Source organism: Bufo gargarizans, chromosome 1 (assembly GCF_014858855.1).
Source record: "Bufo gargarizans isolate SCDJY-AF-19 chromosome 1, ASM1485885v1, whole genome shotgun sequence".
NCBI classification, from domain to species: domain Eukaryota; kingdom Metazoa; phylum Chordata; class Amphibia; order Anura; family Bufonidae; genus Bufo; species Bufo gargarizans.
In genome coordinates this window covers 15,259,327-15,271,324 of record NC_058080.1, presented here as the reverse complement: position 1 = coordinate 15,271,324, position 11,998 = coordinate 15,259,327, and the positions used below count along the sequence as shown (strand labels likewise).

Sequence of the window (11,998 nt, the reverse complement as noted above, 5' to 3'; positions counted from 1 at the left end):
GCGCTACAAAGAAACTGGCTGACATGTGGACCGCCCCAGGAAAGGAAGACCAAGTGTCACTTCTGCTGCGGAGGAGAAGTTCATCCGAGTCACCAGCCTCAGAAATCGCAGGTTAAAGGGAACCTGTCACCTGGATTTTGTGTATAGAGCTGAGGACATGAGTTGCTAGATGGCCGCTAGCACATTCACAATATTCAGTCCCCATAGCTCTGTGTGCTTTTATTGGGGGGAAAAAATGATTTGATACATATGCAAATGAACCTGAGATGAGTCCTGTATGTGACTCATCTCAGGGACAGGACTCATCTCAGGTTAATTAGCATATGTATCACATCGTTTTTTTGATACAATAAAAGCACACAGAGCTATGGGGACTGGGTATTGCGGATGTGCTAGCGGCCATCTAGCAACCCATGTCCTCAGCTCTATACACAAAATCCAGGTGACAGGTTCCCTTTAACAGCAGCTCAGATTAGAGACCAGGTCAATGCCACACAGAGTTCTAGCAGCAGACACATCTCTAGAACAACTGTTAAGAGGAGACTGTGTGAATCAGGCCTTCATGGTAGAAGATCTGCTAGGAAACCACTGCTAAGGACAGGCAACAAGCAGAAGAGACTTGTTTGGGCTAAAGAACACAAGGAATGGACATTAGACCAGTGGAAATCTGTGCTTTGGTCTGATGAGTCCAAATTTGAGATCTTTGGTTCCAACCACCGTGTCTTTGTGCGACGCAGAAAAAGTGATCGGATGGACTCTACATGCCTGGTTCCCACGTGAAGCATGGAGGAGGAGGTGTGATGGTGTGGGGGTGCTTTGCTGGTGACACTGTTGGGGATTTATTCAAAATTGAAGGCATACTGCACCAGCATGGCTACCACAGCATCTGCCAGCGGCATGCTATTCCATCCGGTTTGCGTTTAGTTGGACCATCATTTATTTTTCAACAGGACAATGACCCCAAACACACCTCCAGGCTGTGTAAGGGCTATTTGACCATGAAGGAGAGTGATGGGGTGCTGCGCCAGATGACCTGGCCTCCACAGTCACCGGACCTGAACCCAGTCGAGATGGTTTGGGGTGAGCTGAACCGCAGAGTGAAGGCAAAAGGGCCAACAAGTGCTAAGCATCTCTGGGAACTCCTTCAAGACTGTTGGAAGACCATTTCAGGTGACTACCTCTTGAAGCTCATCAAGAGAATGCCAAGAGTGTGCAAAGCAGTAATCAAAGCAAAAGGTGGCTACTTTGAAGAACCTAGAATATGACCTATTTTCAGTTGTTTCACACTTTTTTGTTCTGTATATAATTCCACATGTGTTAATTCATAGTTTTGATGCCTTCAGTGTGAATCTACAATTTTCATAGTCATGAAAATAAAGAAAACTCTTTGAATGAGAAGGTGTGTCCAAACTTTTGGTCTGTACTGTAAGTGAAACTGGGGAGAGAAGCAAGACTAAAATGATGAATAGAATAGCAGCAACCATGAGGATATCATCAAGAACCCTAAAGAACCAAAGAGAAAAAAGGATGGTCTGGAGAAACATGAGCAACATAGTCTCCAGGGTGGAGGATGTTTATTACTATTAATTATATAATGTAGATATAATCACATCCTTAGCTGGGGGAATCTTGGCCTTGGGTGAAATCCTTACCTTGTCTGAAGCTGGAGTCAACTGATTGATCTGTGGTAAAACCATTGAAGAAAGCCTTACAACTGAGGTCAATCATCTGGTGGAGTCGCAACTTCCTGCAGTAGATGGAGGCGGCTTCTGGCTCCAAAGCAATAAGAAGCTGCTCAGGATATTCTGGAGACACCAATCCTGCCTAAAAAAAGGTAAGAACATGTGAGAGCCTACTCTCACAAGAAAAACTACCACAAGAGGACACAGTTTTAAATTAGAGGGGCAAAGGTTTAAAAGTAATATAAGGAAGTATTACTTTACTGAGAGAGTAGTGGATGCATGGAATAGCCTTCCGGCAGAAGTGGTAGCTGCAAATACAGTGGTGGAGTTTAAGCATGCATGGGATAGGCATAAGGCTATCCTTCATATAAGATAGGGCCAGGGGCTATCCATAGTATTCAGATATATTGGGCAGACTAGATGGGCCAAATGGTTCTTATCTGCCGACACATTCTATGTTTCTATGTTACTTATTAGAGCAAACCATAGAAGCAGTATTATAGTAGTTATATTCTTGTACATAGAAGCAGTATTATAGTAGTTATATTCTTGTACATAGGGGCAGTATTATAGTAGTTATATTCTTGTACATAGGAGGCAGTATTATAGTAGTTATATCCTTGTACATAGAAGCAGTATTATAGTAGTTATATTCTTGTACATAGGGGCAGTACTATAGTAGTTATATTCTTGTACATAGGAGCAGTATTATAGTAGTTATATTCTTGTACATAGGAGGCAGTATTATAGTAGTTATATACTTGTACATAGGAGCAGTATTATAGTAGGTATATTCTTGTACATAGGAGGCAGTATTATAGTAGTTATATTATTGTACACAGGAGGCAGTATTATAGTAGTTATATTCTTGTACATAGGAGGCAGTATTATAGTAGGTATATTCTTGCACATAGGAGCAGTATTATAGTAGTTATATTCTTGTACATAGGAGCAGTATTATAGTAGTTATATTCTTGTACATAGGGGCAGTATTATAGTAGTTATATTCTTGTACATAGGGGCAGTATTATAGTAGTTATATTCTTGTACATAGGAGGCAGTATTATAGTAGTTATATTCTTGTATATAGGAGCAGTAGTATAGTAGTTATATTCTTGTACATAGGAGGCAGTATTATAGTAGTTATATTCTTGTACATAGGAGGCAGTATTATAGTAGTTATATTCTTGTATATAGGAGCAGTAGTATAGTAGTTATATTCTTGTACATAGGAGGCAGTATTATAGCAGTTATATTCTTGTACATAGGAGCAGTATTATAGTAGTTATATTCTTGTACATAGGAGGCAGTATTATAGTAATTTTATTCTAGTACATAAGAGACAGTATTGTAGTAATTATATTCTTATACATAGGAGCAGTATTATAGTAGTTATATTCTTTGTCAATTGTCTTTTTATTGAAAAGCAACAAGAAAAGCATAACATACAATGATGTATACATCCAGATTCTTGCAAACAATCATATCCGCAAATGACAAATGCATAGACATTATGCTTAAGACATATGAAAAGCATCAAGAAAAGCACAGCATACAGTGATGTATATGTCAAGATTGTTGCGAACAATCGTATCCGCAATTGACATATGCAAAGACATATAAAAGGTGCATTTTCCATGTCAAGGTCAGGAAATATTGGCAATTGACAATCAAAGTATAACCTGAGGTAGGTAAGGTCAACATAAACTAATAAGGGGGGGGGGATACAAAATGTCCCTAGAACTGGACAGACACGGTCCAGGCAGTTGAGGTGCATTTGATGGATCCAAAGAGAGGAAGATGGTTGGCTTCTTCCTTTCCTGCTAATGTGTCTGTCACGACTATGAGGCTATCATAAGGTTGTTATCTGCTAAAAAACCCTAAGATGCTGAAGTACCATTCACTCGCCTATACTCAACCCATGGGGCCCATAACTTCTTATGTTTCTCGTGTGTCCTAAGTTCCCACCCTGCCAGTTCTTCCATACGGTGTATATGATCTAGTTTGTTTAACCATTGAGAGACTGTAGGGGGGTCTTCACTCAGCCACTTTTGGGGGATGAGTAAGCGTGCAGCTTGAATCAGGTGTGTAGGAAGCTTGTTCTTTGATGGCAAAAGGTCCTTTGTTGGGAGCCATAAAAGGACCAGTTGAGGGGATAATGTCAGTTTAATGTTTAGAATTTCGTTAATGATCCGGGAGACGTTCTCCCAGTATCCTCTTATTTTAGGACAGGACCAGAAAATGTGAAGAAGAGTGCCACCCTCCTCTCCACATCTCCAGCACCTGTCGTGGTCACTCAAGCCACTAAGAAATAGTTGTTTGGGGGTAAGGTACCACTGCGTGAGAACCTTATATGAATGTTCCTGGATCTTCACACAGCGGGAGAAGCCATGCGAGTGAGCGTGCATGCGGAGAATATCCGTCTCTGAGAAAGTGGTCTGAAGGTCGTTGGCCCAGGTGTGAACAGATTGTGGGGTTATGCGGCGCTGAGGCGTATTCAAGGCCGTATATATGTTAGATATCAATTTGCGTTGAGGGGAGGGGGGGCTCGCTAACTTCTCGAACCATGTCGAGGTCAGTACACATGGTTTCTGGGTGAGTAGCTGTTTCCCAGCAGCTGTTATAGATATGAGGTCTAGGAAGTTAGCTGCCTTCCAAATCAGACTGAGTGGGTGTTGTTCCGGTAGGGTGCCGCGTACTTTCCCTATAAAATCGGCTGCGGAAAAACTTCTGAATCTGTGCCAGATCTGTGAGACCTGAGTACCTGAAGATTGGATAGTGTGTGGTATAAGGTCTGCTGGCATCGCACCGGGAGGGTTCTGTAGGAGCCCGTGAGCCTTATTGAGCTGTTTAATGACCAAACTGGTGCCCTTTAGGAGCACGTAGGAGTGCAGTGATGCATTGGATTGACCCCATAAAGCTGCTTTTTGCTGTTGGGTAAGCTGCACTAGTTCCAATTCCGTGCCCAATGTGTGATAGGCAGGGGAGTGGAGCTGCAACCACCTCTTCAGGTGTATGGCCCTGTAGTATGATTGGACATCTGGCAGTGCTATACCTCCATGACCACGCCCCAGTACAAGCCTCTGGTGAGGAGCCCTAGCCTTCTTCCCACCCCACAAGTAAGTCGCAAATAGCCTACGGAGCTTTGTAAAGTACGAGTTAGGTAGGAATATTGGCAACATCTGTAGTATATACATAATTTTTGGAAGGACAAACGCTTTTAAGATATTTTTCCTTCCCATCCAAGAGGAATAGGGGAGGCGTAGTGATTGAAGCAGTTTTTGGACCTCTGTTAATAGGGGGGCATAATTGAGCCGAAATAGATCGTCCGTGGACGCGGAGATCTTAACCCCCAGATAGGAAACACATGTGGGTTGCCATTTGAAGGGCGTAGTGGTTTTTAAAATGGCTATAGAGCTCGCCGGGGCAGTAATATTTAAAGCTTCTGACTTGGAATAATTCATTTTGTAGTTCGAAAGCCTACCATACTCCTCAAATAGCTTCAGAAGATGCGGGAAGGCCTCGACCGGGTTGGAGACCATGATCAGTAAATCGTCGGCATAAGCCACATTAATATATTCTGCACCGTTATCTCCTGTTTTCACCCCCCGAATATCCACATGCTCCCTAATAGCCTGAAGGAGAGTCTCCATGACCAGTATATACAAGGCGGGAGATAGGGGGCAGCCCTGACGCGTCCCATTACAGATGGGGAAGGACGGAGACAATGTACCGTTGACCCTGATTTTTGCGCTCGGGCCTTTATATAGGGACATGACAGCTTCCTGAAATCTTGTCGGGATTCCAAACCTCGACATTGTCCTTCTCATGAAATCCCAGCTCACCCGGTCGAAGGCCTTCTCCGCATCAACACTAAGAAGAGCTAAAGGGAGATTTTTCTTCTTGGCCCACTGTATTGCAGTGATCAGTCTACAGGAATTGTGGTTCCCTTCCCTCCCAGGAACAAAGCCAGATTGGTCGGGGTGAATGAGTTTGGGGAGCAGGCGACTCAGCCGTGTTGCTAGTAGTTTGGCCCAAATTTTTATATCTACGTTAAGTAGTGAGATTGGCCTATAGCTACCGCAGAGAAGGGGATCTTTCCCAGGCTTTGGGAGTATGGTGACTGTGGCCTCCAGAGATTGCTTATGTAGGGTTTCCCCGTTCAGGAGTGCATTGCACCACGTTACTAGATGTGGGATCAATATATCTGGGAATTTTTTATAATAGCCCACCGGGAATCCATCCGGGCCGGGGCATTTGCCCATGGGCATAGAGGTTAGCAGGGTTTTTACTTCGAGTTCAGTGACCGGCTCTAATAAGGTATCACCTTCTTGTGGAGATATCCGGGGTAAACTAAGGCCTCTCAGAAACAAGTCTGTTGCTTCTTGTAATGAAGGGTCTGGGTGGTCTGAGTCCGATAGGCCATAAAGTTGTTTGTAGAATTCCTGGAATTCCTCTGCAATATCAGCTGTTTTATGCAGCATACTACCATTTCTGGATTTGATGTTGGGAATAAACATGGAATCTCTCTTTTGTTTCGTGAGGGAAGATGTTAACTTAGATCCCTTGTCCCCATGGGAATAATGTTTATATTGGGCGTATTGGTAGGCTTTAGCGTTTTGGATGTTTAAATGGTCTTTTAGCTGCGATCGCAGCTTGTTCAGTTCTGTCTGAACTTTTATTGCTTTAGACCGTTTATGGACCGCTTCTTTGTCTGCTATCTGAACCAAGAGATCATGAATGATCTTTTGCTTCTCTTTCTTGACTCTGCTGCCTAAGGCTATTAATTCTCCCCGGATAACCACCTTATGTGTCTCCCAAAGTGTCGTCTGGGGCATGCCGGGTGTTGCATTTACTACAAAGAAGTCCCTTAATTTTTGTCCTAGGATCAAGGTATCTGCTTGTCTATCCAATAACGTCTCGTTTAGACGCCACTGTCTGACTGAGGCTGGTAAGCTGGAGAATCTAAGGGCAGCGGAGACTGGGGCGTGGTCAGAGACGGCCACAACACCTATGTCTGCCGAGTCCACCATATCTACAGCGTTGCTGGACAATAATATGTAATCTAACCGCTTATGCGATTTATGCGGTGCAGAGAAAAAAGTAAAATCCCTAGTATCTGGGTGGGCCAGTCGCCAGACATCTAGCAGGTTCATATCTGAAATGTATCTGTTTATACATCCTAAAGCTGACTGGGTTAACTGGGAGGAACCATCAGAGGCATCAATGATGGGATTCAACGTAACATTGAGGTCTCCCCCAATCAACCTAATCCCCTCAGCGAATAGCTCCAGTTTACTCAGAGTGATCTTGATCCAGCGTTTCTGACCACGGTTAGGGCTGTATAAACTGGCAAGCGTAACCTTTTGTGTGCCAATGAGGCCCTTCACGAATATGAAGCGGCCCTCAGGGTCCGTCAGCTTAGATATCAATGTAAATGGTACTCTCTTAGAAATAGCAATACCCACCCCTCTCTTTGCCTTTTCAAAAGCACTAAAATACCAGTGCTGGAAGTATGGGTTTTGAATTTTGGGTATATGAGACTCTTTAAAATGCAGCTCCTGAAAGAAGCAGATATCTGTGTTATTCTTTTTTAGCAGACGGATGACCTGAGAGCGCTTTTGTGGGGTGTTAAAGCCCCTAACATTGTACGTTGTACATTTAATGGACGACATCATTGCAAGAATAGGGCAACTTTGGAACCGAAAATTCCAGACATGCACATTTGACCGTATCTAGGGGGTGAACAGAAAACTTCACAACTAAATACTCTGTCAACATGACAAATAGTACTGTGTAATGGCCCCCATGCCAGCAACACTGCAGCAGGTCACTTAGCTGCAGTGAAGCGGGCGTGAGCAGCCATGCAATTAGGCACATGTACCAGGTTTGTGCCAAGATAACCCTGGTAGGTGGGGGGGGGTACAAAGTGGAACCATTTACTCATGATGGTATCCAAATTGCGTCACCCGCTGAACTGGTGCGAAATAGCACCGTGTACATTTGGTCCAAACAGTTCTGCATAAAAGTAACATTGACAAGGCAGAATATCTACCCTGCCGGCACTAACAAGAACAGGAGCAATACAATTCAAGTGGTATACAGGTATACTTGCGGAATTATGGCGAGCAAAAAACAAGTGGAAACCTTCCCCTCTCTGGAGATTGCGTAGAGACGCAGTAAAGAGTCAGCAAGGACTTCAACATAGTCTCTAGGACTTCAAGTGTCTCTAGACCTGTGCTGGTTCCTCTTCTTCTGTGGGGCTGGAAGCCATCCTGAAGCCTCTGGAAGTTCTGGCAGCTGTGTCCCAATCTCTGCAGACGGCAGCCATGATGGCACATCTAGTGGATCTGTTTGCAGCAGCTCCCAGGCAGCCTGGAGATCTTGTGGCAGGCGAATGGTGCAGCGCTTCCCATCTATGGTGAAGGTGAGGCCAAAGGGGAATAGCCATTTATATGGCACTTTGTGGTGGCGCAGGTGGTCAGTGAGGGGCCGCAGCGCCCTCCGTTTATTCAGTGTGGAGGATGCCAGATCTTGATAGATGGAAATCTTAGCACCATCATGCAGGATTTCTTTCTGGTTTCTGGCAGCTTGCATTAAGGCAGCGGTATCCACATACCTCAGGAGACCGCACACCACGTCTCTGGGGTTCTCCTTCTCTTTCGGTTTCGGCCTGAGCGCCCTGTGGATGCGTTCTATTTGAATATCGGCCGCACTGGAACTTCCCAGGAGTGAAGAGAAAATGGCGCCGGCAGCTTCTGGTAGGCTTTCATGAGGGATGCTTTCAGGTAAGCCGCGGATCCGGAGGTTTTTCCTCCGATTCCTGTTCTCTTGATCTTCAATGAGGGAGTATGCGGTATCTAGCGAGGCTGCCAGAGCCATGGTATTATCGCCGGCCGCTCTGATGTAATTCGTGATGACCGTCTGGTCATGTTCCAGCGTTTCCACCCTCCCGCCGATGTGTTTTAGATCTGCCTTTATTTCTTGCAGGTCCTGTACGATTGGGGTAAGGGCCGCTGTCAATGCCTGTTGTATAAATCTTCTGGACACCGGAGCGGTGCTTAGAGGTTCAGGGCTTGTCTCGAGGCTTGTATCCTCCTCTCCCTCCGATTCCCTGCTCCATTCATCTGCTTCCGGCGGCGCCATCTTAGGACCGGCCGGTGCAGGAGCTGGCGGTTTTTTGTTGAGGTATTTCTCCATGTTGGAGGTTCTGCGCTCCGGTTTGCAGGCTTCTGGTTTCTCTCCGGGCATATATCTGCCAGCTTTCCGCATTCTGGGGTGGTTTGGACCGCTAAATTTACCAGTTAGCAAGGTGGTATGAAGGAGAGCTCTCCTACATGCGTCCGGCCAGATCTGCAGCCAGGCTCCGCCCTCCTATAGTAGTTATATTCTTGTACATAGGAGCAGTATTATAGTAGTTATATTCTTGTACATAGGAGCAGTATTATAGTAGTTATATTCTTGTATATAGGAGCAGTATTATAGTAGTTATATTCTTGTACATAGGAGCAGTATTATAGTAGTTATATTCTTGTACATAGGAGCAGTATTATAGTAGTTATATTCTTGTACATAGGAGCAGTATTATAGTAGTTATATTCTTGTACATAGGAGGCAGTATTATAGTAGTTATATTCCTGTACATAGGAGCAGTATTATAGTAGTTATATTCTTGTACATAGGAGCAGTATTATAGTAGTTATATTCTTGTATATAGGAGCAGTATTATAGTAGTTATATTCTTGTACATAGGAGGCAGTATTATAGTAGTTATATTCTTAACCAAATTTATTTTTATTCAAAGAGTAAGGCATATCAATCGATCACAAACCATCGTAGCATCACTGGTAAGGCATAGTCACAAATCAGCCATGGACGTGACCACAATTGCATGTCAGCGCAACACATGTTGTACAAAATGATACATCAAATGTGACAGACAATAAAAGTCTAATATAACACAAATAAGAGGAAAAGAGAGGGAAAGAAGGGAAAGGAAGGGGGGGGGGGGTAGGGGAGTTTTCCCCAACTCCGTCAGGGGAACTTCCTATATGTCTTCCAGGGCGACCAGATTTTCAGAAAGCGGGAACGCGTGCCAGATTCCCAGTGGGCCAGCTCTTCAAACCTGTAGATCTGATCCACCTTATCCCTCCACATCGAAACAGTGGGAGGTTCAGTATCCTTCCAAAGCAGCGGGATGAGCAGTCTCGCCGCCGTGATGAGCATAGTAGGAAGATCAGATCTACAGGGGGAAAGCGAGTCATTAGGGCACCAAAGCAGGATCAGTTTAGGATCCAGCTTAACCTGCTGAGCACACACCTCATTTATCAGAGCTTCTATACTGGTCCAGAACGCTTTAATCTTTTCACAGTGCCACCAAATGTGTGACAGAGAGCCTACGTCTTTTCTACACCTCCAGCACTCACTTGGGAAATCTGCGTTAAGCCTATGCAAAAACTCTGGGGACTTGTACCATCTCGTAAGCAGCTTATACGAGTTTTCTTGTACCTTAATACAGCGGCTAAAGCCGTGAGAGTGCGTAAGGACAAAAGCCCTTTCCGGGTCTGTAAGGTGGATGGACAATTCCCTTTCCCATGAAGAAAGGAAATGTAGCTCAGGAGGGGAGGCTGAGAGTAACTCCTTATATATGGTAGACAGCGGTTTAGGGATCCTACGGGCATCTGATAGTCTCTTAGACAGCCAAGAGGGGGTTCCAGAGGTGGTGGGGGGTGGTAGCTTAATCACCTTAATCTCCTTCTGCAGGGCAAAACTCTGTAGGAAGGAAGCTTTTTTGACTTTAGGGTCATTCAAGACCGTGGACCAATCCAGGGACCCATCCGGGGACCGGATCTCACTTAAAGGGATCTCGGCCAAAAGAGGCCAGATACCTGAGGGCTTCTCAGCTTCCGGATGGACATAAAACTGTAAAGAGGAAAGCGGAGTACCCGGTATGGGAAACTCAAGTGTTCTATCCTTAAACTGCTTGGCCCACTCAACAAACATACCCTTCCATAGGAGTGGCAAAGAGGAACTACCCGGAGAACAAGGGGACAGCCCCCAGAGAATCCGCTTCATTCTAGAGGAGAGCAGGGAGCGCTCAAGACACACATATGGAGCACTATAAGTGCTATTGAGGAGGGATAGACCTCTAAATAGTTGAAAGGCCACATAGTAGGAACGTATGTCGGGCAGACCAAAGCCGCCAAACCTCCTTTCTCTGGTCAGCACCGAATAAGCAATTCTGGAGGGTTTACTTCCCCACAAAAAGAGGGAGAAAACTCTGCGGATGTCTACAAAAAATGAGTGCGGCAGCCAGATAGGCAACACCTGCAGAAGGTACAAAAATTTAGGAGCTATAAAGGTCTTGAGGTAGTTCCTCTTGCCACACCAAGAAATAAACGGCAGTTTAATAGAGTGCAGCTGCTTCCTAACTGAGGATAACAAGGGGGCATAATTCAGAGCAAATAAGTCCTTCGCCTGAGCCGGGACATGCACACCCAAAAATACTATGTCTTTTGTAGCCCAGTGAAAGGGGGTAGTATCCTGAAGGGCCTCTTTAACCGATTCTGGACAAGTAACGTTTAGGGCCATGGACTTGCCATAGTTAATTTTAAAGTTTGACACATAACCAAACTCCTCAAAAAGAGACAAAAGCCTAGGGAAGGATGTTTCGGGATTGGAAGTCATAATAACTAGGTCATCTGCAAATGCGGCTGTCAAGTGGGTCCGAGAATCAATGGTCAAGCCCCTAACAGCAGGATCCTGCCGGATCTTACACAGCAGAGTCTCCATCACTATGACGAATAGAGATGGGGAGAGAGGACACCCCTGCCTTGTCCCATTGGATATGGAAAAGGAGGGAGAAAGCGTACCATTTATTTTGAGCCTGGCAGAAGGGGCTGAATACAGAGTGAAGATCGCAGATATAAACGAATCTGGGAAACCAAACCTCGACAGGGCCTGTGACATATAATGCCAACCGACCCTGTCGAAGGCCTTCTCCGCATCCGTGCTCAGCAAAGCCAGAGGCGTGGAGGAGCTTCTAGCCCAATCCATAAGATGGAGCAAACGTATCGTGTTTTCACAGCCCTGTCTGCCACGTACAAACCCCACTTGCTCGCTATCAATAAGATCCGGCAGGATCAGCTGTATTCGCTGCGCCAGTATCTTGGCCCACCACTTGACGTCCGCATTTAGCAGTGAAATCGGGCGATAACTGCCACAGTGGAGGGGGTCTTTGTTTTCTTTATGGATTATAGTTATGTGGGCCTCTAACGTTTGGGGGGGTAGAGAACCTCCAGTCAGGAGGAAATTAC

The 11,998-nt window shown here is 45.1% G+C and overlaps 1 protein-coding gene across 1 annotated transcript in view; it reads right to left on the bottom strand.

The window, feature by feature from the left end:
- Nucleotides 1-1,614: 1,614 nt before the first annotated feature.
- The window catches only part of HSPA12B (heat shock protein family A (Hsp70) member 12B), a 33,214-nt gene continuing 22,830 nt past the window's right edge, over nt 1,615-11,998 (bottom strand). The window contains exon 8 of the mRNA XM_044271361.1: nt 1,615-1,824. Within this exon, the coding sequence (XP_044127296.1) occupies nt 1,615-1,824 (210 nt within the window). The remainder of the gene's footprint in view (nt 1,825-11,998) is intronic.